This window comes from Genypterus blacodes, unplaced genomic scaffold (assembly GCF_046128005.1).
Source record: "Genypterus blacodes isolate CSIRO-AG114 ecotype Tasmania unplaced genomic scaffold, CSIRO-AGI_Gbla_v1 ptg000076l_1, whole genome shotgun sequence".
NCBI classification, from domain to species: domain Eukaryota; kingdom Metazoa; phylum Chordata; class Actinopteri; order Ophidiiformes; family Ophidiidae; genus Genypterus; species Genypterus blacodes.
In genome coordinates this window covers 64,673-90,985 of record NW_027466885.1, presented here as the reverse complement: position 1 = coordinate 90,985, position 26,313 = coordinate 64,673, and the positions used below count along the sequence as shown (strand labels likewise).

The 26,313-nt window shown below is 49.2% G+C and overlaps 1 protein-coding gene across 3 annotated transcripts in view; it reads right to left on the bottom strand.

The window, feature by feature from the left end:
• kiaa1217 (KIAA1217 ortholog) overlaps positions 1–26,313 on the bottom strand; it is a 68,834-nt gene that overhangs the window by 13,595 nt on the left and 28,926 nt on the right. For 2 of the 3 annotated variants that reach the window (XM_076158272.1, XM_076158273.1), the window contains exons 2-6: positions 22,748–23,034; positions 8,388–8,583; positions 5,726–5,924; positions 4,583–4,676; positions 1,155–1,987 (exon numbers count right to left, since the gene is read on the bottom strand). In XM_076158272.1, the coding sequence (XP_076014387.1) occupies positions 1,155–1,987; positions 4,583–4,676; positions 5,726–5,924; positions 8,388–8,583; positions 22,748–23,034 (1,609 nt within the window). Of the gene's footprint in view, positions 1–1,154; positions 1,988–4,582; positions 4,677–5,725; positions 5,925–8,387; positions 8,584–21,157; positions 21,357–22,747; positions 23,035–26,313 lie in introns of those variants that run through there. The other variant, XM_076158274.1, reaches the window with a different exon arrangement.

Sequence of the window (26,313 nt, the reverse complement as noted above, 5' to 3'; positions counted from 1 at the left end):
CAAGATGGACGCCTGAGAAACAAGAGGAGCCCCGGGTCGACGCGGCGGGAGCGCACTGTCGCAGCGTTTGGTTCTCTCAGCTGAAACTATAGCAGTGGGCCGGCGCTGGAAAGAGAACGGGAAAGGGCAGCGATCAATCCCGGCAGCGACTCGGTCTGAACGCCACAGGGTGCCATCATTACGCCAAGATTGCTCGGAGAAGCCTGGAGGATGGGAAAGAGAAGCACTTTTGCTCGGGAGTCATCAGTAAGGCGAGGGGAGGGGGGGGGGGGGGGCTGGTCCAGCTGAGGACACGGGAGGCGGGGGCGGGGGGGACTGTCTCTGTGCAATGTCAAAAGATGGACATTGGACGGCGTAGAGACGGAACCCGAGGTCTAAACAGCAACACGTTTACCAGCCTGTTTATTTTACGGGACTTTCCCATCCACATTCCTCCAGTCTTTCCCAGAACCTCTCGGCCTTTCAAACGGGCCTTTGTGCCGCTCAGGTGGTCCGTCCTGATCCGTTTGACTGATTGGTTTTTTTTTTTTTTAAATACCAGTTCAACCTGGTCAATATTTTCTTTGGTTTTCTCCGAGTATGCACAGATCCCGCCTGACCTCCCTCTTAGTTTGCTCAAGTGAAACCACATTTTGCCTGGCTGAGTGCTCCAGCATCCCTCTGCCCTCTTCCTGTGTTTATGTGTTCTCAGACGGAGCTAACTGGTGTAGCTAAACGGCTGCTGCTCTATCTGCATCACGGTGTTATTCAAACATACAGCGGGTTGATGGAGTCTCCAGATTTCCTCCTGTTACAACACCGAACCCACATTCTGTTAGGATCTGCACTGTCGGCAGTTTGAGGGGTGAATACCCTGCTGAGATGAGCCGAGCTGCTAGTAAACACAAACCAAACTGACAAACGTGCGGTTGTGTAGTTCTACTCTGCTCTACGTGCAGACGGACGCTCAGGGACAGAGAGACGGCCCGCTACGTTCTCGCCTTCAGTCATGGATGATGGAACAGAGTCAGGGATTAAACATGGTCGGCCCGTGGTTAGCGTGAAACTGGGATGCAGAGTTAGTCCATGCTCCCATGCAACGTTCTATACCTGCGTCTGACGCTTTGACCCCGCCCCCTTTCTGATCTGACCTCAGCTCCCCAGGGAAGACTTACCGCGTTGCGTGGTCATTGGGCGCTGGGATGGGCCCCTGATAGAGGCCCTGCAGGTCCGGGATTACAGGTGATGCCATGTTGTTCCTTGGCTTCGCCCCGGCCACCTCCTCCTTTCTGAAGGACTGGCGCACAGGTGAGCTTCTCTCCATAGGAACTCCGTGTGGAGGCACGCCGTGAGGAGGCACGCCATGAGGAGGAACACCGTGGATGTCGATCATTCGAACCTCCGTCATCCTGTGAGGGGACGGGGGCGGAGTCTTGGAGCCCAAGGTAGGCAGCTGGCTGTTTCGAGACTTCTGCCGGTACAGAGAAGGGTGATCCATAGAGTCTGTGGGGCTCGGCCCGGTGTAAGAGCTGGTGGAGCGGATGGAGGCGCGGTGGTAGCCCCCCAGGCCTTGGTCTGGACCGTCAAGCCCAGGGTTTGGGTGCCCTCCGTGGGAACTAGCCAGGCTCATTCTGCCCTCTTGGAGGAGGTACGGGTCTGCATACATGCCTTCATTCCCCCGAGCGAGGCTGTGGCTCTTACCGCCCATGTCCTCATCCGGCTTCACGTCACGTCTCTCCAGGATGGCGCTAGGACAGGGGGACACGGAGCGCACCGTAGGGTTGGAGTTGGACAGCCGCTCCCTGGGCACGGTGCCGTTGCCTGGTATGGAGCCCTGCCGCGGGCCGAACGGAATCCTGGAGGGGGAGGGGGGCATGGAGTGGGGAGCGGCGGCGGCGGCGGCGGGGGGCAGCGGCCCCTGCATGGGGTGATGTGGCGGGGGGCCCATGGGGGGCTGTCTCAGAGGGTGCTGGCCATCGCGGCTGGCGTGCATCAGCTCGCCGTGCATCTGGAAAAGAAATGCATATAATCCCATTTATATTTATACACTCACAAACTCAACCAGCGATCAATCTAAATAAACATGAAGGATACCAGACGGCGTTCGCTGAGCGCGTCAGACTGCACAGCTCTGCTTTTTCAACCTCCTGTTTATTTTGTATCTATCCTGCATTTCTGGACTCAAGTTACCCCGAAACAAAAACATCCATCAAACTTATTTCACACTGTTGGTTTTCAAACAAAACACACCGTCAGCTCATTCTTTTTTTTCTGTTTCAGGGGGAAAATGTTCGCATTCACTTTGCCGTCGCCTCAGCGTTTCACCTTTCACCCGCCCGAGAAATGATTCCACAATCCAAACTACAGCGTTTCTATGGATAAAAAAAGTTCTTATGAAGGTGCTGCAAGTTAAAACAGGTAAGACTGAGAGTTCACATGTGAAAACACACTCAGCTATGCACCTGGAGGGCTTGAAGGCAGTTTGATGAATTTATAACAGGTTCAGTCTGGCATGGTTTTGTTTTTAAAACAGGCGGATAAACTGGGCTGCAGTAACGCTTCAACCCCAACACCTTTAAAGGATCACACGATAAGATGAAAACTATTTGCTTCACGTAACGTTCAGGGTTGAACAGAGATGAAGAGGTGGGTGGTAAAGCTCCGAACAAGAGGCCGAGGCACAAATGAGGTTCAAATCTAAAGTTAAGGCGGGTGAGATGTGGGGTTTAATGGGGCTGGACGGAGGTGGAAGCCTGGGAGTAACAGTGGAACAGTACAAAATATCCCTGCAGCCTGCAAACGTCACTTCAATCTACAGATTCACTCCTAAAATTAAAGTTCATTTGGTATCTCCGGAGCGAAGCAAACTCAGGCTAACTAGAATAAATAGTGTCAGTGTTTAAACAGTGATATGAGCGCTGGATGTGTGATTTTATGGATGTGATAACGCCGAGCCCAGGACGGTCACGTGCAGACTTCTAGGGCCGCTTCCTTCCCCTGTAACTCTGTATTCCTGTCGAACAAAAACACTATTGTTCCTCTGAACGTGAGTCACAGGACACACCTACAGCAACAACAACAAGACCAATCACAGTGTGAAGTTCTAAAAACAAACAGCTTCATATTATACATGGTGTGTGTGTGTGTGTGTCTGTGTGCGCGTGTGTGTGTGTGTGTGTGTGTGCTTTGTATGTCCAAGTGTGTATACGCGTGAGTTGGAAAACAACACCTGCACCTGGACGTTCAAACGGAAACTTAAACACTGTGAGAGCTCAGATCAAAACATTCCCTTTAACTAAAGTGACTAATCAACTGGACGGCTCCGATATCAGTTCTATTGATTCAGTTTCAAACCTGAGCCAGATTCAATAATGCAACAAGTAACCGTCACACTGAAGCAGCTCTTAATGTTTTCATGGTGTGTTTTATGAATTAACCCTTTCCCCACTGTCTAGTTCACACACTGTATTATCAAAATAAAGAGGAGCAAAAGGTGTATAGGGGTCAGCGACATGTTTACACAATATTTCTTCTTCTGTGTACATAATATCGGTGTACCACTATTGACCGACACACACACACACACACACACACACACACACACACTTTTTAATACTCCATCATTCTGCACTGGAGCATATTCTGCTTTCCAACAGATGAGCACCTCGTGTACATCTGGGCTTCTTTAAATCAATTACACGGCCCAGACGGGACTTTGTTTTGGTAAGCGCAGACGGCTCTATTTGGGTTTCACTTAGCCGCCCGGGAGAGCGCCGATCAATACCAGAGGTAATAACAGATCCTTCTCTATATCTGATCTGAGACTTGGCAACGCCGCATGGGGAGATGACACTCAGACGCCATATAAAGGGCCCATAAATCTGAGTTACACACTGACAGAACTGCTCACAAACAAACACACTCCCTCCCTCCACTCCCTCGTCAGCGTATCTGTGGGATTTCACAATGATTGCACCTAAATGAGCCTTGGTCTTGGCTGTAAGGTAACTCGTTTTGGTGCGAGTGGTATTTTCACACCTGCAGCCTTATTGAGTTCCAGTCGTATTAAACAAATCTCTTCAAATAAAATGGAAAGATTACGCAACTTGAGCTATTCTGCTGCTGCCAGTTTGAAATCTTTATTGATCTTAAACTGCCTGGAACTATTAAATTCCCATTCCCAGGTAAGCTCTTAACTACCAATTCTTCAGCTTTTATATTTTGGTGCTGATCCAAATCACAGCGAGGGCACGGAGGAATATGAGACCGTTACCACAGGGAGATAAGGGGATTTGAAGGCAGAGTGAAAGGGAGAGTTAGCAGCATGGACGTCAGCTGACCAGGAAGGTTTTGGTCTGGAAAACACGAGGAACGAGCTGCTTAGAGAAGCTTTAGTTTGGTTTACGTCTGCAGGAAACAAACAAGCCGGAAAAACAGGGAAATATCCTGATATTCACCTGGGACAACTTAAGAAGAGCTCAGCTGCAGACAGGAAGCAAAGCGTCTAAAGGCTGAAGGTGTTTGTTTCTTTTTCATTACTTTGCAGCGCTGGAGAAAGAAATAAAACAACAATCGCCCCCCAAACGGCGGCTGTGTTACTCACCCGGGCGTCGCCGTTGGCAGGTCTGGGCCCGTGGCTGAAGGCCTGCGCCGGGTCTTTGTGGTAGACCTTCAGGCAGGAGTGGTCAGTGATGTTCCTGTAAGGAGAAGAGGTTTCCAGCGGTAAGAAGTTAGACCAGGCATCGCCGTCAGACCAGGGGCGACGCCTCCACAGCTGGGGTCTGTTCAGGAGCCGGCCCAGGGGCACGTAGCCCGACATGGGGTCCGACGGCCTCCTGCCACGCGACATGATCTCACGGGGGTAAAAACGCCGATACGACTACGCAAACAGAAACGCTGCTTCTCTTCCTTGTGCTCGTCTCATTATCGCCACTCAAAATGGAATCACGGGACAATTTTTTACAGCCCTGATAGAGAGTTAGTCACAAAGTACACAGTGAGCCGGGGCGGGAGAGGAGAGCCGCTCCAAAAGGGTTCAAAGTTCTGTGCCGGCGCTTCTGTCAGAGTTTTGCTTTTGCAGAAAAACAACGGGAACAAATGACACACACACACACACACACACACACACACACACACACACACACACACACACACACACACACACACACACACACAGACGCACACTCTGCTGTTTTATTGATAAGACGTGCTGCTGGTGGAGTCCCGTACCAGGAAATGAAACACAAGGTACACAGGAGAGTAAGTAAAGGCGTGTAAGCTAAGGCGAATAGGAGTGTTGGCTTGTTTGTGCGTACGAGCTTTGGAAACTCGAGGCGGAGACGCGTAAAAAAAAAAACTTTGCGGTGTCAAACTTTCACTGACAGGAGCGAGGACAACGAGCTGAAGAAGTCATGGAAGACTCTCCGGAGTGTTGTTGGGGTTGTTTGGGTAGCGGAGAGAGAGAGAGAGAGGGAGAGAGGGAGGGAGGGAGGGAGAGAGAGAGAGTGAGGTTGCCGCAGGGTTCCGTCAGCAAATGACTTTCTTCCCACTCAATCACACATAAGGGAGGCGGGAGGGAGGAAGGAAGCAACAGTGTTTCCTGGCCTGGTGACATCTTCAGTGCTGGGGAAAAGCTGAGACAGGAAGTGTTCAGGGAGGGGAGAGGATGAACCTTGGATGTCCTGTCAAACTGAGGGAAGGACAAACGCAACAACAACACGTCCCCATCCCCCCCCTCGTCTCTCACCTGACGTCGGCGAGCTCATAGTACATGTTCCTCATGTCGTCTTTGACGTAGACGGCCACGCTGGGCGACTCCAGCATCTTCATGTTGAGCTGCTGAGGGAAGGCGCCCACGAACAGAGCGCGCACCGTGTCCACGCTGGTGATCTCGTTGGGCATGCGGATCTGTTTGGTCTCGTCTCCGTACTGCAGGTACAGCACGCCTGCACACAAGAGGGGGAAGCAAACCTTTAGGTGTGTGCGTGTGTGTGTGTAGAATTATCTTACTGTACATCCATTGGAAGATACAATTTTGCGGAGGTTTGACACAAAATTCCTTTTATTCTTCAGCCAATTTTACAAACATTTTCTCCAAATTCAGCCTGAAATATGCAGAATTCTTGGAAAGTTTATAATAATAATATTGTGATTTATTAACTAGATGGGCACAATGATGAGACAGGGTAATAAATAAAGTAGCTAGTTACAAACAAGTCCAAAAACTCATTAGAGGTGCAAAATATTATCCGATCGGCTTCTAATCCAAAAAGCTCCAGGCACTTTTGGATTTCAAGGTCGTAAATAATTCTTTTTGGCTTCTTTCCCGATGTTTACTTTGGTCTGGTGGCGGCAAAGGCGTGAAAACATCCCAAAGTCTGAGCGGAGCGTGTTTGGGGAAACGACCTGCAGTGTTTTTGTTTCAGTAAAAACTGGTAAAGTGAGTTAGGAGCTGGAGCACAGGCCGGGGAGGGGCAGGAGGGCGGAACAAAAGCAAGAGTTATGCACCAAAACAGCACCGGAGCTGCACCTCTCAACCTCATGGGTGTGTCCTCTCTACTTGCACTTTAGGAAAACAGATGTCTCCCCCGCAATGCCAAAAAGGACACGCCCACACTTGTGTAAACAGCGGCGAGGGTAAGCAAAGTGTGTCTGTCTTTGGCAGTTTTGCATTCGGTCTCCTGCGGACAGATCGGCACGTCTGGAGAGGAGAGGGGAGGAGAGGAGGAGGAGGCATTTCACCAACTTTGCAAGCGTCAATCCCTCATTCTCGGCGTGGCCCCTCTTGTCTATCACGTGGAGGAGGAGGAGGAGGAGGAGGAGGAGGAGAGGAAGCCGGCTCACAGAGGAGGAGGCTTCGGAGGTTCTGACACGGCGTCGCCCCGTAAAAGGAGCGAGCCAGTAAAAGCTACCAGATGTTGCTGAAACATTATACAAGACCCTGCATGCTCCATGAGACGCAGCGAGACGGAGAGACGGGGCAAAGCCAGGAAATAAGAACTGCTGAGTCTCTCCATCTCTCTCTCTCTCTGTCTGGGTTTCTGGCCGGGTAATAACTTAACAAAGTGCCCATTTGCAGAATAAGTTCATCCGTCCCCAGAGAGCCGTTATGTTAACACCAGTCGAGCGTTTCATCCAGATGTTTCGGCCCCCGGAGTGGGTCTTGGATCACAGAGCTCCATTGACGGGGGAGCGTCGGCCCCTCAACACACCGCTTGGAATCCTTTCAGGGGTCTCTTTTTTTTTTTTATTAGCGGCGGAGGATGAGGAGGTGGCGCTCTGAGCAGGGGAGGCACGACGCATTCCTGAGCTCAGAGTTGGAAACAAATGGCCGCCGGTGCTTCCTGACCAAATGGGCAGCGAGCAGCAGAGCCCAGCAGGAAACAAAGAGGTTTGTTAAAAAGAGGCACAAACGCGGAAAATACCTTAAGCCCCTCTGTCGCTTTTGGTCAAAGTCGGGGAGTTTCAAAGCGACAGAGCACAACAGAGCGACTGCAGGAGGAGAGATGTGACACGCCGACACACACACCGCACACACACACTGCATGAATAAATCACGTACTCACATTAGCCGCTTCCTGTTTTAGTGACCCCGAGTCTTGTGAAGACCACGTTACAACTCCTGCAGCACGAGCAGGAGATACAGAGAGAATCCTCCAGGACCAAGAGAAGCTTGTGTCTGTCTGTGTGTGTGTGTGTGTGTGTGTGTTTGCATGCATGTGTGTGTGTGTGTGTGTGGGAGGGACACTGTTGCCCTCTTTTTTTTTCGTCCTCCCCCTCTATCGCACCATGGCCCCCCGCTGGCCTTACGCTTTGTCCTCATGTGTGTGACACAGAAAGAGAGGGAAAAAAACAGAAAGAAAGAGAGAGAGAGACTGTGTGCATCCATGAGCGTGTGTTGTACAGTTTAGTGGGTAAAAATGTTACAAATGAGGTGGAAAAGTGTAGAAAATGACCCAGTTTGTTCTGAAAATATTCCTGAAATGACTCAAACTCTTTCCCCAAACTCTTTCCAGTGCAGACGCCTCACTGCAGCGAGCGGCTCCATAAGAGCGTCCGTCTCTAATCCAGTCAACAACGCGACGCCACGCTGCAGATGGAGCCTCTGATCTTTGACAACGCAGGATATTAATTCTAATTAAAGCGGAAGCTCCGGGCTGGTAGCAGAGGAGGAGAGAGTGAGGGAGGGAGGCGCGGGCTGTCAAGGTCAAATGGTGGATTGGCGCTGTGGTTTGGGAATTATCTGGGAATTCAGCCACACATGTAGATGGAAGAAAAGTAAAAACAAGTGAAATAATCTGATAAAATAAGGATTCCTGCATTAAATACCCCCCAAACACACACACACACACATACACACACAGTCGGTGACTGTGTGTGTATCTAGTGAGCGTATCTAGTGAGCGTACCTAGTGAGCGGTCCTTGGTCTGGTTGGTGGATCGCACCACGGGCAGGCTGGCCCGCACCCTGCTGCCGCGGGTGAAGGCGGTGGGGGCGTCGACATCAGACATGGTGTCCAGCGACTCCAGGGAGGCCAAGGACAAGTGGTCAGCCGGGTCGCTGAGGCTGGGTTGGGGGCTGGGGCCGTGCTTGGGGCTTCTGCTCTGGAGAGGGGAGGGACACACACGGGGACAAAGGGTCATCATCACGCCTTTGATACATTCAGGTTATAAAGTCAGACCGTTGTGTGTTTACATGCGATGCCACGCCTCTTATCGAGCAACAGACCTGGATTCTCTGATTGTAAATTGATTCAGCGTGTTAGTGGAAGTAACACAACTCTACATGCAGAGGAATCCACCATTACAATTATGTGTTTGAAGCTTAATCACATAATTGGAGTCTGAAATGTGAAGGCAGTGAAATGAAACCTTTGAATTTGGACTTTGACATTCTCAAAACTCTTTAATTACACCACACAAGTACAAAAACCACCTCACATGCCAGCTCGCCACACACACACACACACACAATACAACAATGACGTGCCGTTTTAACAGTGAATAATAAGTGTGTGTGAGAAGCCAAAACAGCCTCGACACACTGCTGGAGATCAAACGAAAAAAGTCACAATGCGAGAATGAGACGTCCTTTTTTTAACTACTGATGAAGGATCAGGCGGTGTGTCATCCAAACGTTAGGATCACAGGGTGCTGCTCTGTAATCAGATCCGCGTGTGTGTGTGAGTGTGTGTCATCCTAAGCCGCAGCTACAGTAAGATGATGTGCTACAAGGTGACGGAGCCCATTTAAGCCTTTGTGTGGCGCCGTAAGCTGATCCTCTCTGCAGGGACGAGGTGGGACTGGAACCTCGGGGGGGTCAGTGAACACATCATCGGGCCCATCGGACACAAAGCCTACGGGTTGGCTGGGTTATCAGGAAACACACACACACGCACACGATGCCGCTCACTGAGCCGTTAACAGGCAGATAAAATAAAAGAATTTGGCGGTTTTTGTGACGTGCGGTTTGACAGCTGTGGGAGCTCGCTCACACACACACACACACACACACACACACACACACCAAACCGGTTCAGCTTGGCAGCGCGGCGCACTTGGCAGGCGTGATCAGAGGAGCCAGAGGGGCACAGGAGGTGGAACGTGGTCACACAGCAGATGTTAGTGGAGATGCAAAGAGAGCAACACACACACACACACACTGTCTGTCTCTCTCTCTCACACACACACACACACACACACACACGATGCAGAGGAGATAAAAGGATGACTGACTCTGTGGGCCGACTGGATTTTCATCAAGTATCTCTGAATGTCAAGCTCAGAGTGAAGAGAGGAGAGCATGGCCTGCAAAGACTGAAGAGGGAGGAGGAGGAGGAGGGGAGGAAGAAGAGGAAGCGGGGAGGAGGAAGCCAACAGATAAGAAATGCCAGTGGGAGGGTGAGATGCAAAATGAAATGTGGCGTCAAAAACCAAACAGAGAAACCATGGAAACAAATTGATGTCAGCAAAGTGAAGAGATGTAAAGAAGAAGATGAAGAGATGAGAAGTTATTGATTATTCCGCTCACACGTATGTTCTTTATTGATTCATCATTTAGTCTCAAAAAGGCCCAAACTAATAGTGCTTATTTTGATATAAACTCTAAATTTTAAGGTGCATTCTGGGTAATGTCAATCAAAATGTAAATGTTTTGTGAATTTATTTAGATTTGTTTGGTTGATACCGGAATTGCATCATAAAAAACATTTATTTTACCTTCTTTTTTTTTTTAAATCCCTCCACCCCTCCATCATTACATCATTACATTATGTGCTTTTATATGAGGTGCTGCCGATGATGTAGCCTCTGCATGCATGTTGTCATTATTTGCTCCTAATATCTGCTGAGTCATGGTGCGACCTGGCAAAGTAAAGATGCTGATCCAACAAATCCACGCCTTCATTCCCAGTCGTCTGCAGCGTCCGGCAGATCGCAAACAGACAATAAACACGGCGATGAAGATGAAGATGAAGATGTTCCCTCGCATCATCATCATCACCACGCGATCATATTCACCTCTCAGCACTTGAGGGTCACGCCGAGTCGACGTGTCACCTGAGAGCAGACGTGTGGGGAAACCTAATCTGAACGCTGAATGATTTATGAGTGTATTCAGTGTCGGGGGGTCTAAACGCTCCTCCCACGCCGCAGCGTCTGTCTCTACCTTCGCCTATATGCTACAGTGTGTCGCCTCTGTCACTCTCCGGTTACTACGGCCTCGTCTTCATCACTGTCACTGTCAGTGTGGTCTGACGCTGAAACCGGCTTTTTACTGAAATACTACGGCAGGAAAACGATTTACAACCTTAAGTATGAGGAGGAAGATGCTTATTTAAATGTTTGTTCAGGGAAGATAAATATGCATTAGATGTCAAATCAGCTTGAGAGTCAAACGCAGAAGGAGGATTGTTATTTTATGAACGTTACTCATGCTTCTGTAGGTAAAAAATGTATTTGTAAGTGTTCATTATAGCTTAAAAACAAATTATTTATCTCTTAAATGTAGTAAATGAAATGCTTAAGGTCCTGATCATGAGATCGATCATCAATCAATACTGGCTGATGTCTATATATTTGATGAATTTACAGACTACAGGTTAAATTCATGATAATTTCAATTACTTCAATTTAACTGTAATTAACATTAATGTTTTTATTTTTTATTTATTTGAATCATATCAATTTTAAATAATTTATGTATTATTTTATATGATTTTTGCATATTTTTTTTTATATACCAAAACTAAATTCCAAATAAACTACTTTCAGATTTATGTTACCAGAAAATAAATCTTATAATGTCACATATTTTAGCTGCAAGTTGAGTTTCTACGTAGGCTCATGTAGAAAAACTATTAAAACCCAATATTAGGTTGTGATCAGATATTCTGACTCTTAATCATTGATCTCTGCCTCAGAGCTCCAGGAGGTTCTAATAAAAAGGAAACACGGCGGCTCAGACACAGCGGGAGCACGTTTCATTACTTTACTGAGTTTTCCGGGGGGGGGGAATCTTTTACATTGGACGCTCCGCTGCGAGCACCGGAGGAAGTGAGACGGAAACGGAGCTGAGAGGGAGAGAAAAGGGAATAAGTTACAGATGAAGAAGAAGAAGAAGAAGAAGGAGAATAAATGTGCAAATGAGAGCGCCTGCTTCCCTGCAGAGGCGAGTAATTAAGTTAAGCAACTCCACACCAGCACACATGTGACAAATGAGGCGTCGCTTACAAAGGTCAACAGTTTAACTTCAGTTGCATTACTCACACACTCTCTCTCTCTCTCTCTCTCTCTGCATGACGCTGCTCAAACGCCTTATATGAAAAACCCACTTCCTGCTCCAGCTATAACCACTTCCTGCTCCCGCTCACCACCGCTTCCCCTTTAAGGTTCCAGGTGTGAAAACCGCAGGTCGCCCGCTGACCGTCTGCTATCAAACCTGCCCTCCCTCTCTCTCTCTCTCTCTCTCTCTTCCGCCTGACATTCCATCCACACCGGTCCAAACCACAGAGCGTTTGATTCTACGCCACAATCGCTTCTTGACAGGTGTGATTAATGCGAACACGACACCCACGCAAGAGCACGCCGAGATCTGTGACAAAGATATTAAGTCATGAAATCAGGCAGAAGCTCCGTCAGAAGGTTGCTCGCTGTAAAGACGGCGGGTATGGGCGAGGTCATACGGGGACAAGACCACAGCTTGGAAAACAAGGAAGAAGAAGATCGACGCTAAACGTCAGTAACAGTGTTCCATGAATCCTTTCAGTGTGTGTGTGTGTGTGTGTGTGTGTGTGTGTGCGTGTATGTGTGAGAGAGAGAGAGAGAGAGAGTCAGCAGCAAAGTCGGGCTATTGTCCTAGAAAATCTGACCTGACCCCAGCACATCCTGACTGTGTTTATGCAGCAGCCATCTGATAATACACACACACACACACGCCGTCATCAGGGAGATCAGATCTATGTGTGCGACTGTGTGTGTGTGTGTCTTCCACACGCTGCTTCCAGCCAGAGAATGGAGGGACAGTTTTGTGACAGACAGGCTGGGGGTCACTGTCATGGATTCAGGACCCTGCCGAGCATAGACGCGGAGGCCTCAGCTGCCACCAGAACACCGTGTGCCAGGCTCACACACACACACAAACACACACACACTACCACTATACTGCCTGCTGGCTTATACTGTATCATCCACATAATCTCGCTCTTATTCAGGTTCTGAAACTGGAATTCTGTGCGTCTACGTGTAGATATGTGAGCTACAATCCCATAGGCACACTGTGTAAACATCACACACACACACACACACACACACACACACACACACACACACACACACACACACACACACACACACACACACACACACACACACACACACACACACACACACACACACACACACACACACACACACACACACACACACACACACACACACACACACACACACACACACACACACACACACACACACACACAGAGAAAAACTGGTTCCACTCACATATTCGATGCCAATCTCGGAAAAAGAATGTAAATTTCAGAGCGAAGCCTCCAACGCAAACTTCAGCTCGCCACTTCATATGCTGACAGGGTTCAGCCTCTGGAGAGCAAGAAACACAGCCCAGTGTGATCGCAAGGTGTGTGAGTGTGTGTGTGGGGCAAAATGAGCTGAACGCTGTTTACTCCTTGACACATCGTTCTTGTTTGCGATTGATTTTCCCACCACATCACAGGAACAAGATCAAGATTGAAATTGCCCATAAATGGACATGGACCCAAGGTGGCTGTTCTTGCCTCTGCTGAAGTGCCTTTGAGCAAAAAGCTCGCTGAATCCTTTTCAGATGAGGGATCGTCGTATAAGGAAGTGGATGTGATGACACCCGCAGGTCTAAAACTCACAACTGTCACACACCCGCCTCAGTCACACCAGACAGAAATCTGCTTATCATCAATTCCCATTCATCACCACCAGTCTCTCTCTCTGTCTGTCCGTCTGTCTCCCTCTCTCTCCCTCCCTCCCTCCCTGCTGATGCATTCATCCTCTAATCTCTTCATCCCAAATACTCAGGCGACCTTTTGGCGATGGGCTCGTTTGCTAATTGGTCGGCGTTTGGAGTTTCAGACCTGACCTGCTCCCAACGCCACATTTAGTCAAATCAACACACGGAGAGAGAAAAGGAAGCCAGCAGATGTTTCGCTCAGATTCCACCACCTTTAAACTGTAAAACAACTTTGTAATCAGATGACAGAGACAATGGCTCTCTCTCTCTTTATCTCCATCTCTCTTTCTCTCTCTCTCCCACGATTGACATTTTCAGCAAATTGAACCAATTGATTCGATCCACTCATGCATACGTGAGTCGGTCACGGTTATCACCAGCAGACATCTCCCCACACACACACACACACACACACACACACACACACACACACACACACACACACACACACACACACACACACACACACACACACACACACACACACACACACACACACACACACACACACACACACACACACACACACACACACACCTCGGAATGAGCAAGGTTACGAAAGTCAACTTTGCGTAACTATCAGATGTGTCAGGCTGTGGTAACTTTGAGACACAGTGAGAGAGAAAGAGAGAGAGAGAGAGAGACAGAGAGCGGGAGAGAGAAGGAGAGAGAGACAGAGAGAGACAGAGAGAGATTGAGTCATGTTCACAAACTTGAAGTCGCATTAAGCAATGATCCTGTTGTAGATCGCCATAGAAAAACCATAGTTACCATGTCGGCTGAGTCCAGAGCGACTCTGCGTGCGTGCAGCAGTGATCCCATGTGAAAGTGGAAACACTGTGGTCGGAGGGAAACGGCCGAGCTTCCTCCGGCGATATTCCAACCGTGTGGTCACTGCACTGAACAACCTTCTCTTCCTTTCTGCCCTACCCCACAGCGGATAACAACCAACTACACTCCCCCCCCCCCCCCCCCCCCCCCCCCCCCCCCCCTCTCTCTCACACACACACACACCCCCCAAGCAAAGCAGAGACTCACAGGGATCTAAACCCTGGATACACCCAGCAGGCCCTCCAAACACAAACACCAACGCACATGTAAGCACTTTATCGTGGTATATACAGTGTATACGTGTGTGTGTGTGTGTGTGTGTGTGTGTGTGTGTGTGTGTGTGTGTGTGTGTGTGTGTGTGTGTGTGCGCGCTCAGGCCGTGCTGCAGATTCTCCTCTGAAATCCAAAGCCAGGCATTAATCTACAGGTCCAGACTGAGCGAGGCTGGCAGAGGCGTTTACTCATCTCACTGCGCACATTAAGGAATACACCTAGAGTCTGTCTCTCTCTTTCTCTCTCATCAAACAAATACATGCAAAGGATTTGCTGACGGAGTGGGGAGGGGTGGAGGTGTGTGTGTGTGTGTGTGTGTGTGTGTGGGAGGGGGGGACGGGGGCGTGACCTGTCCAGACACGCTCTGTAATATGGCTGCGGCAACGGCGAGACAGATTTGTTGTTACAGCTCTTAAAGCTACAGCGTCACTCTTTACTTACCCAAATCCTTAGAAGACCCCAACAGGAAACCAGAAACTGAGCTTAAGTTTATTGGGGTCGCAACCTCAAAACCAGGTGGTAAGCGGGGGGAGAAACAGGTAATCAATACTGTGATTATTTGTCCACACTGTGAATAAAGCAACAACACACACACACACACACACACACACACACACACACACACACACACACACACACACACACACACACACACACACACACACACACACACACACACACACACACACACACACACACACACACACACACACACACACACACACACTAGGAAACAGCATGCACACTCATCCGTACACCCAAAATGTTTGACATGTCCTTGCATGAACCCCGTCTGAGTGTGTGTATGTGTGTGTACCCAGTTGTAAAAGGAAAGACCTTCCAGGGTCTAATTTGAGTCTCTCTGGGTGTGTATCCGACAGTGTGTGTGTGTGTGTGTGTGTGTGTGTGTGTGTGTGTGTGTGTGTGTGTGTGTGTGTGTTTGTGTGTGTGTGTGTGTGTGTGTGTGTAAGAGACAAAGACAGCTTTCTTCTCTGAACCCGGAGCCTCCGCCTGCTGCTGTAAACCCACAATCTCCTCCTGATCAAAGGGGGAATGACTTGATTATTGAACAGTTTCAGTCACAGCAGAGCTATAATTCCGATCCCTCTGCCTCTTTATTAAGCAGCAGTGAGTCAGAGGCGCCGGCCCGTCGTCCCCGGTGTTGTGTTAAGTGTCAAACGTCCTCTTGGCCCCGGTGAAACCAGCCCATCACAGCTTCGCTGTTCATGCCTAATTAACAAGTCGGTGAGGATCTCATACATCTACACTCCTACATTCAGCACACACAGCGCTCTCTGCACCTCTACACACCAATACAAAGTCTCCAAGAAGCTCCATCATCATCCAGCTCCACACATTTGCATCCAGTCTTTGTCCTGAACTAACAGAAACTCAGCAGAACCTCTACACCTGCAGAGACCTGAGAGTTAAACAGTGGAGTGTGACCTGCTGTTGACCTCTGCAGCAAATGTAGAAAACAATAAGGAACTATTTTTGACTACGTGCCAGCTCCCACCCACACCCACACACACACAAACACACGCATGACTCATTCAACCATAAGTGAGAAGTCATGAAAACCTCCAACCCTCCCTGTCAAACAAACAGCAGCAGCCATGGAGGCGCTAAAGCTCCACGTCATGATTCCCTGCAGAGCTTCAGGGCGCTTCAGTGGCTGCCTGGCTCGTGCTGCCACCAACACACACACACACACACACACCGCAGAGTGTGACACAGCAGGAGCTCAGGTCAGAAACTGGGATGAGCACCAACGTGTGTAAATTCCACATTTGACAGATCTTGATTCCATGAACGCCTGGTGTCCTGGAATGTTCCTGTCCTGTTCCTCACTCAGACTCCGGGTGTTCCCCATCATTCACCTCACATTGCTTGGTCTTGTTCTACAGCTTGAGACTCCACTTCAAAACTTGTGGTGCCAATCTGCTGCCCCGTCTCTCTCTCCGTCTCTCTCTCTCTCTCTCTCTCTCTCTCTCTCTCTCTCTCTCTCTTCCTCCATCTCCAGCGAGGAAGAGGCTAAACGTGGAAAGATCAAAAATTGTTGTTTTTCCTCTCTGAGCGTTGGGGGCAGATGCTGGGATCTCGCTGCTGTCAGTAGTGAAATCATCCCCCTGCATGTCTCCGCCTCTGCTTGGCCTTTTGATGTGAGGTTCATACCTTTGGCACAGAGGTGGAGTCCAGATGTCGGGCAGCGTGTGAAGACTTGCAAAAAGCTCAAAAAGGTACGGACATAAATAAACCTGAGTGGAAACACCTCTGCTGCTGCTCGTCAATACGTCGGAACACTGAGTCAGTCAAGAAAAAATGTTTGGTTTTCTACCGGCATCTGGTTGCCATGACGTCCGACTGGAGACTTCTTTCACAGTCAAACATCGTCTACACAAGTTTCTTCATCCAGATCGATCGCATCATATTTACTTTATCTAGAACTCATAACTCAGGGCGATGTGTCAGCGCGTTCCTCCTGATAACAGACATCCTGAGACACGATCAATAACTGATAGAAGAAGTGATCAATCTCCTTTGTTTGTTCTACTTTGGTTTGAAGTTTCAACATTTTTAGACATTCCATGATCACATTTAAATGTCAGCACAGGTTTCCACCTCCGCTTCCTGCTGACGTGGCACAACGCAGCTCTGTGCCCGACGACATCACCGCTTTCACCACCGGGTCTTCGAGATGTCGTTAGTTAATGCCAAAGCAGATGGAGCTTGAAGGTGAGGAGGGTATGTGTTAATCCCTAAACATGAAGATGTAAACACTGAGAGTGATTACATAATGAATCTGTCAGTGTGGATCCTTCAAACCGTCCTGTCGTTCCCTTTTACTTTTGTCTTGCCGGGTGGAAAACGTCACAGAATGGCCCCTTAAAAGGAGGGAAAAGGAGAAGAAGAAGAAGCTCCTCAGGCTGCGACTGTAAGACAAACGGTCTTTATTGTACGGGGAGGAATGTGAGGCCTTAAGGTCTGAGAGGTCGCCAACATTTCACCTCCGTTCTTAGCAAATCTGACAAGAAAATCAAAACTCTGAAACCAGAGCGCTGACACAGATAAGTCATGTTGCTGCTGTTGTTGTTGTTGTTACCTAAATCTGCTCTGATGCGGCTCAGTGATGCTGCAGAATGCCGAGCCGAAGCCACGAAGAGGACGAAGAGCTCAGACCTGATTAGTTGGCCTGATTAAGGAGTTCTGTCTGTCTGGACTCATTATCAGCGCTCATCAGAGGCCGGACCCTTCTGTTACAGAGGCTTAACCCCCCTGTAACTTCCCCTGGACACTCGGGATTAAGCACAGCCCCGGCGCCACTCAGTGAGCCACTTGTCTTCTCCGTTAGGGTGCTGCACCCCTAAACCCCCCCCCTTCCTCCCTCCCCACCCTGTCACCCCCGTTAGCTGCAGGGTCAACGCATGCCGGTCGTTAACCTCTGCGATTGCCCCGCGGTTTTTGTTTGCGTTAGCCGAGGCAGATCTCAAAAGAGTCACTTCAGGCCGCGGGAGGCAGATGCCATTAAACGCAGCAAACAGTTCCTGCCCCCGGTGGCCAGTTTGGGGGGTGGGGGGGTTTGATTAAAAGCAGATGTTGAAGTGCAGACCTGCCTGCACAAAGTATCTGATTGTGTTCCTCCAGAAACAAGGTGCAGTAAAGCCCGTCAGACACAGAGGAGCCCTGTGAGAACTCATCACCTGTGTGTGTGTGTGTGTGTGTGTGTGTGTGTGTTCATCCCTGCTTTATCGTCTGAGATACTTTGATCTATGCGGGGGAATAGTTGCGCAATTCAAGATGAGGAAGATGCAAACAAAGAATCCTTCTCTTTCTGTCTTTCCCTCACAGAAAACAATACAGTCTGAACTCTAATCGTGCTGTTATTTCCTGCAAGGGAGTCGATGCGTGCTCGGAGGAGGCGTTATCTACTTGGCCTTGGTTCTGAGGAGTGAGACTGAGCCCACGGAGAGAAGTATGTGGCGGCCCGGGCCAAATGTAACCATTTGTATTTGAGGGGTGTTTAATGTCGCTTCCCTCCGCCTGGACTGGTGGGGCTTCACTGGTGATCTTTGAGATATCCGATAACACCTGAACGCCTCTTTTTTCTTCATTTGTCACGTCTTCTCTTCGCACAACCGCACACTCCTGCTGAGCGACCACACCGGGAGCAAACTGTGCCTCTGACCTCCTGACATGATGCAGAAGGGAACCGCACACCCACTAGTGAAATGATACACTGATACATCATAAGACAACCGTATGAAAACAACACATGTTCCTCTATTCTGCTGCTATTTAAGACAACGGGAAACCACAGTTAAATAAAAAATTGCCCAATATGTTTTAAATAAGGAATCGATCCTTTGCTCTGCTGTTGTGCTTTCAGTTTGACAGAGTTTGAAGGCCAGAAAAGATAAAAGTGTGTGTGCGTGTGGAAGTGCATGATGTCCTGCCTCCATGAACACCAAAACAACAGAATATGTCTCCAACCAGTACATTACTATTAACATATCTTGTATTTGTTTAAACTTCTACAAATCCATCATAAGTGAGTGAAAACGTTAATTTCAAACAATATAAGCGGGACTTGAACGCACCACAAACACCTTTACTGGCCCAAACTGTACTGATAAATGATTCAAACAGGAAGTAAAGTAACAGGTCCATGTACTCGATCTCTGAGCAGCGAGTGGATTATCACAGGTCAGGGGTCAGAGAGCTCTCTGTCTGTCTGTCTGCCCGTCTGCCTGCCTGCCCGCCCGTCTGTCTGGTGCCCACAGCTGCAGACAGCTGTCCACACATGGCAGCTCAAATCTCTTCCACTGTGGACGAGCCGTGGGCCCAGCAAGTCACGGCTCATCACACACACACAGACATTGTCACACAGGCGGAAGGAGGGGACTGGTATGTGTGTGTGCATGTGTGTGTGTGTTTCAGAGATCGGCCGAGCGTTCAGTTTGTACTCATCAAAGCCCCTGGGCACAGAGTGGTGAGAGGATGGGTGGCGTGCAGGCCGGTGGATAGTTATCTCCTCCGTCTCCCTTGGGTGGGATCCAGGCTTTTGCAGGCCCGATGAGGCCGGGAGGAAATTAAACCACTGGCCTTTGTTATGGGTTTAAGGATCACAGACTGAGGAGCAGGGAGGGGAGGAGGAGGGGGGGGGGGGCATCGAAGGGGGCGAGTCATTGTGCGAGTCGCTCATGTGTGCGCGTGTGTAGACGTGTGTGTGTGTGTGTGCAGGGCGGAGCAGGGTCATCCGATTGGGTGATATCATCTTTCCGACCCCAGCGTGACCTTGATGATTCCTCGCCTTTGTAACTGGAACCAGCGGGGAGCATTTTCTTCTCACCTTTGAGGCACGCAACCCTGTCACTCACTCACACTGCTCTGCCTGTATGGACGCCTCCTTTACGTCTACTGGGCGCGGAGCACGTGATCCCCCCCCTCACACACTCACAAACAACACCCATCATCCATTTCACAGCTACAGGTGAATAATCACACAGTCTCACAATGACACCAAATGACAAAACGTCTCAATAAACTTTTGCACATTAACAGGAATTCATCACAATCCAACTCTGCAGTGTGAAATTCCATCTTCAATCACTTTTCTTCCATTTGTCACTGCTGGATACACACTTTGCATGTTTCTCCATTACATCTATGAAGATCCATTACCACTCAAGTCTCATTGCCAGCGTCTGAACAACATCTGAAGACATATCTGTGAATATGAACATCAGCTTTAAAGTTAAGCAGATTAAAGTTGATGGATCAGTTGGCGGGGACACAATCAGAAGACTTGATCCTCTGTTTGCCTAACTAGATAAAAGGATTTTTCAAAGAGGGGTTTAGAACCCAGCTTCATATTTTATGAGTCCAGTCATGATAACGTGCTGTCAGATAATCCGCAGTTAATAAAGACCTGGAAGCTCCAAACTAACAACTCCACGACCCTGGAATGACCCAAAGCAAGTGTTTGCTCCACAACATCACAGGCAGGGTTCAACTATGTGTGTGTATGTGTGTGTGTATGTGTAGAGGCGAATTACAACGCCACATGGATGATATTTAACATTAAAACACACAAAACGAGCATCTCACACTCACACACACGCACACACACACAAACACACACACTTGACTGCGAGCCAAGAACAGCAACACGTCGTTAAACTTAATAAGGACAAATTAAACGGAACTGAGCGTCGTCTCGCGGGATGTTTTCTGTTCCATAACCGCGAACGTCTGTTGACAAAAAGACTATTTGCTTTTGCAATTATGGCGACGTAATTGCCTCCTTGTAAAGTGAAGCGGAGCTGCAGGTGATCGGGTTGAGCTCCTTTTCAAAACCCTTCATCACTGTAAAACACTTTTCTCTCCCTACCTGATCTTTTACCGCGGACTCGGACTTGTTTTTGTCGCACCTGGCAGCCCGCAGGCGTCACAAAATAACTTCCGATCGCGTTTGAAAACGGGTGAGAAACGCGCAAACTTCAGGGGGTCGAGACTTTAGCGTGGTTGTCAAGGAATCCGCGGAGTTTTTTTTTCCGCCGCGGCGTGGATCCCTACCTCTCTGCTGCCTTCGCTCCGGGTCCGGGCTGCGATGCTTTACTCCTCTGCGCCGCGTTGAAAGTTGTTTAATCCCCTTTTTTCCATTAATCCCGGGCTTCTTTCCTCTGCTCCATCCCCCTTTTCCCTGCACGCTCACACGGCTGCTCTCTCCGTCTGTCCGCCCGCTCCGGCAGGCACCTACACGTAAACTGAGCCCCTCCAGCGGTGACATCACGGCTCTCTCTCTATGGCAACCCTGGCCCCGCCCACCCCGAGCTGAACTTACCTGTCTGACTGCCTCAAATTCACACAGAAACACACACTCACGCACTTCTCCACCTCCTTCTTTACGCCGTATTTGCTCTCGATAACATTAATGCGCATAAACACACGCTTTCTACACTGCACACATACACACACACACACACACACACACAGCCCAGACAATTGTCCCACAGAGTAAGATAACACTACATATCACATAACCAAATGTAGAGTTCATAAACAGAGCAGAGAATAGAAACTGCACTACATGGAATGGGTTTACTTTGCATACAGGCTGGAATGAAAACACACACACTCACACGCTCACACTCACTCACACACACACACACAATCCCTCTTGCACAATGGGCTCCGGCACCACAGCCTCTCAACTCCCCTTATGGCCCCGTGCCAGTTTCACCATTACCTCAATTGTTTTGGCTACAAAGCCGCCTTGCCCCTCCCTTTGTGTCTCCTCTGACCTCGGCGCAAACACAAACGCACAATGAGCCAGGTGAGGCCGTCCACCTCCGCTCCGCTGACCTGACCTCCTTCCTCCTCTTCCTCCTCCTCCTCCCCTCCCTCTCTCTTCCTTCCCACTACAAACCCCAGGCAGGAGAGTGTGTCGTCTCCATCTATCCCTGCACACCAAACGCACACCTTCTGCTGCTGCGTCGTTACGAAATAGAAGCCACATCCAAGCCGTGGCGACGGTCGTACATCAAGTGAGTCAAATTACAGTGATCAGCACCAGCAGAATGCACGGCGGCGGCCAGGACTCCAAGCTCTCTGCAGCTCGTGCCTGATTTGTGATCCAGCAGCAGGAAAACAGCAGCTCATAATGTGAAAGCACCTGTGTGTGTGTGTGTGTGTGTGTGTGTGTGTGTGTGTGTGTGTGTGTGAGTAGGGGGGAATGTGACAGGCAGATTTACAGGGCGGACTTCAGGAATTAGCCTCCTCCTTTTGCAATCGCACTGCGTAAAGGAAAACGAAGGCCCGGCCCTGTGAACGCCGACGCAACATGAGGGCCAGTGTGAGATTTGGCGTGATGTCGTGAAACTCGGATTAATTAAACATCTATCTATCCTCACACGGCCCCTGTGTGAGGACCGCAGAGCTGCAGAGGGACGTAAACAAACACACAAACTCTCTTATTTACAAGGCACAACGTCGTTTGTCCACAAATTTGCCATTTGTTGAAGCATATTCCGCTTCTTTCACACCTATTTTCTAATGTTCTACCGTTTCTATATGGTCATTCCTCCTTTGCAGTGACACATAGTTTGAGTATGACTGTAGTTAACTGCTTCAGGGGGTCTCAACATGACGTATAGCTCCACTGACCTGTTCCCTCAGTCTCTCCTGGTGGCCCATGATGGCCGAGGCGTGGTGAGGGTACTTGTGCTTCAGGTGTTCCAGGAAGGCCTCCCGCTTCTTGTCCATGTCGGACGGCTGCATGGCCAGGATCTCCCGGGAGCCGCGGGCGCCCCCTAACGTATGCCTGCGAGAGACAGCGCGGCCGGCTTTGGCGTCCCCTCGCGATGGCGCCGTCCCATTTGGCGAAGCCTGCCGGCGGCTCACGTGCTCGACGTCTTCGGCGCAGGAAACCTTTAGGTTGCTCTTGGTTTGCTCTGAAGGCAGAGAAGAGAGAAACAAATAGGTCAAGACATGCGGGTACGCTGCAGGTGTGTGTGTGAGTGTGCGTGTTTGTGTGGTATCTTTCTGCAGGTGAGGGGGAAATTGAGGGGAGAACTCGGCTCTTTTCGTGAACGGAAGTCCATATTTCCTGTCTGACGTGCGGTCGGCTCAGCTCATTAGACGCTCGTGTTGTTTTGCATTTCCGCACTATATCGGTGATTAAGTGTGACAGGAACACTATTCCTGACGAAAACATTGAATCGAAGCAGCTGCTCGGGCCTCTCTGCCGTTAATGAGCCGAGGGGAACGCGCAAAGACTTAAATATTTCAATCACAGGCTGCAGATTGTTCACAGAGAACAGAAGCTGGCAGATCAGATCCATGCTGAAGATTCTAATGGAAACTATCAGACAAATGTGCAAATCCCGTTTAGTGTGATCACAGAGCGTTTCCAACAACCCCACGAGAGGAATATCGAGTTTTCCTGTCTTTACAAGCACGAGCATGTTCACCATTTCATACTTAGTGCGACTGTAAGCACGGGCTGATTAAAAGATTTATTTATAAGTCGGCCAAAGCTGCACTCACTCTGCAATCACATACCTTTCTCCCTATATGGCACAGAGCAAAACAAAAGGGGATGTTAGAGATGAATATTTGATTTAGGGGAAGGAATCTGTGCAGCAAGCAAGCCACCGTGTGAGAGGGGAGGAGGAGGAAGGAGAAGGAGAGAATATGGAGGGCAGGAGAGTGAGGGAGAGCCGCTGGAGTGTGAAAGCAGAGCAGGAGGGTCGAACGATAACGGAGGGTAATGGCGACAAATAACAGACCCGGCTCGCTCTCTCTCTCTCCCTCTCAGTCTCTCTCTCTTACACACACACACACACACAGAGGATTCAAGCCCTTTTAACGTCGTTTTGAATGAGAGAACGCTGGCAGCCACAGGTGGAGGAGGAATGTCTCCTTTTCCTCTCACATAGGAGTGAAGACGAGGGTGCAGAATGGACGCAAATAGGCTCATTTTGCAATAAAGTGAGCTCCGGTGTGCAGCAGTGCAGCCTGACACTTCCTCTGTGGAGAGTGTGTGTGTGTGTGTGTGTGTATGTTACCTTACTTTGACTTAAAGGCAGCAATTAAGCAAACCAGCAGGGAGAGAAAACAAGAATTGCCGTCCTAAACTGCAAATCTGCCACAATCAGGCGTAATGTGTTCAGTGTGCCCGGTCACCAGAGCCCCCCCCCCCCCCACACACACACACACACAGCGTGCTGGAGTTCACAGCCCTTCTCACGTACTTCCAAGCTCTATTTTTAACTCCCAAACACTCTTCCTCTCCTGCCGCTAACCGACTTACACTCACAGACACACCGAGCGAAAAACCTCCCCAAAGAATCCTCCGACTCATTTGCGGGTGGGATGTCAGAAGCTCATTACCTTCCCCGAGTGAGCAATCTTTCTCTTCATCTGCAATTTCTTCCTCCATTGCACTTAGGGATCTACACACACACACACACACACGCTCACGCCCTCACAGACACACACATATGCGAGCTCGCCGGCACTGAGCGGACTTGCTTGCGTTGCGTTGAGATTCCAGACGTGGCTCACATGGGGAAGGGGGGCTTGAGATAGACCCTGCCCCCCCCCCTCTCACACACACACACCCTGCTGCCCCCAAGGATAGACTGCTGGGGATTTAGAAAGTCAGCTGCATTCCAGGGCACAGAACAACCTCAGCCCCCCTCGGCCTCGGGCTAAAAGCTCTGACTCGGCCGCAGAGTGGTCAGAGGGAATGTAAACATGTGCGTGTGTGTTAGTGTGTGAGTGTGTAAGAGAGAGAGAGACAGAAAGCATTATTAGAGCTACTACTGACAAAACACACTTTCTCTCCTCTTAAAACTGGGCCTTCAGACTAACAGGTGTCAGTCAAACACTCTGAGGCACACACACACACACTTTCACGCACACTTTCACACACGCATTTCTACTCTTTCTCAGGTCTGTGTCTGCAAGCTGTCTCTTGTTCGCGTCCCTGCAGACACCAGCCTACATCCAAATGTGTGCCACAGCCTACTTAGGAGAACCACGCAACTTATCCAATCGACGCAGCGGGATATGACAGCAGAGGCCTGTGTGTGTGTGTGTGTGTGTGTGTGTGTGTGTGTGTGTGTGTGTGTGTGTGTTTGAGTGTGTGTGTGTGTGTGTTTGCTCCGGCTATGAGCTTTAGGGAAAAGTAACGCTCTGTCTTGTTTGCCTGACCGACCGCAAAACAATCGCTGGCTTCATATGTTGTGCAAACACGTCTGTATGTACTGTACATGTCTGTGACCTCGCCTACGTGGAGTCTCCAAGCAGGGGGGAGGGTGGGTTGGGGGGGGAGGAGCTGTGCATGAGTGCGTTGGTGATGTCAGTGACCCCAATCCAAATGTGAAGAAGAAGAAGGAGGCATTGTAGCCCCACAATGGAGGATATCTTCGCAGGAGAACGTGAGGAGATCGATGGCCTAGTTTGCCAGCCGTGTAATTGAAAGTGTTGGGGGCGAGGGTACGAGCAAACACAATGCAGCAGCTGATGGATAATGTCAAACATATGGAGACAAGGAGGCGAGTCTGCTCCCCGTCACACACTTGCACGCTCAGACGGCGCGAGCAGGCCGCCAGACAGGGATCATGCCATTTACTGATCTCTCTCCTGCTTTGTGAGGGGTTGTTGCCAAGTTGAAGGAAAAAGAACCCCCCCTCCCCCGCTGACACGCTCATGCTGATACAATACATTCCAAGAGTTATTTTGCGATGAAATGTAACATTCCAACGCACCGCAAGCTGCTTTGTGCGCTTCTGCTTCCTCTGCTTCCCTCAAACCTGCGTGCGTCCGATCCTCCAGAGAGCAGACGTGAGCAGGCGTGAGCTCGCCGTGTTTGGTCATGAGTCACATGAGCAGATGGTGACAACAACACACACACTTTGGTAAACAATAGGCTGCTTTTTGATTCCTCCCGGTATATTCATGAAACGCTCCAGTCTGGGAAGAAACGTCTTAAAGTTTAAATTTAAGTGGTGAAAATGTAAAAATCTTTGTTGTGAAAGTTTTTGGAGTTTTGGAATCAGATTTCGTTTCCTACTTTTTGCATTTCTTGATTTTTTTTTATTTTCTATATATTTTGGGGAAATTCTTTAAAAAATGTAAACTATGCTTTATAATTTTTTTTGCATTTTTATTTATTTGCATTTTTATTCAAAATATTTTCTTACTTATATTAGATTTTATATGAT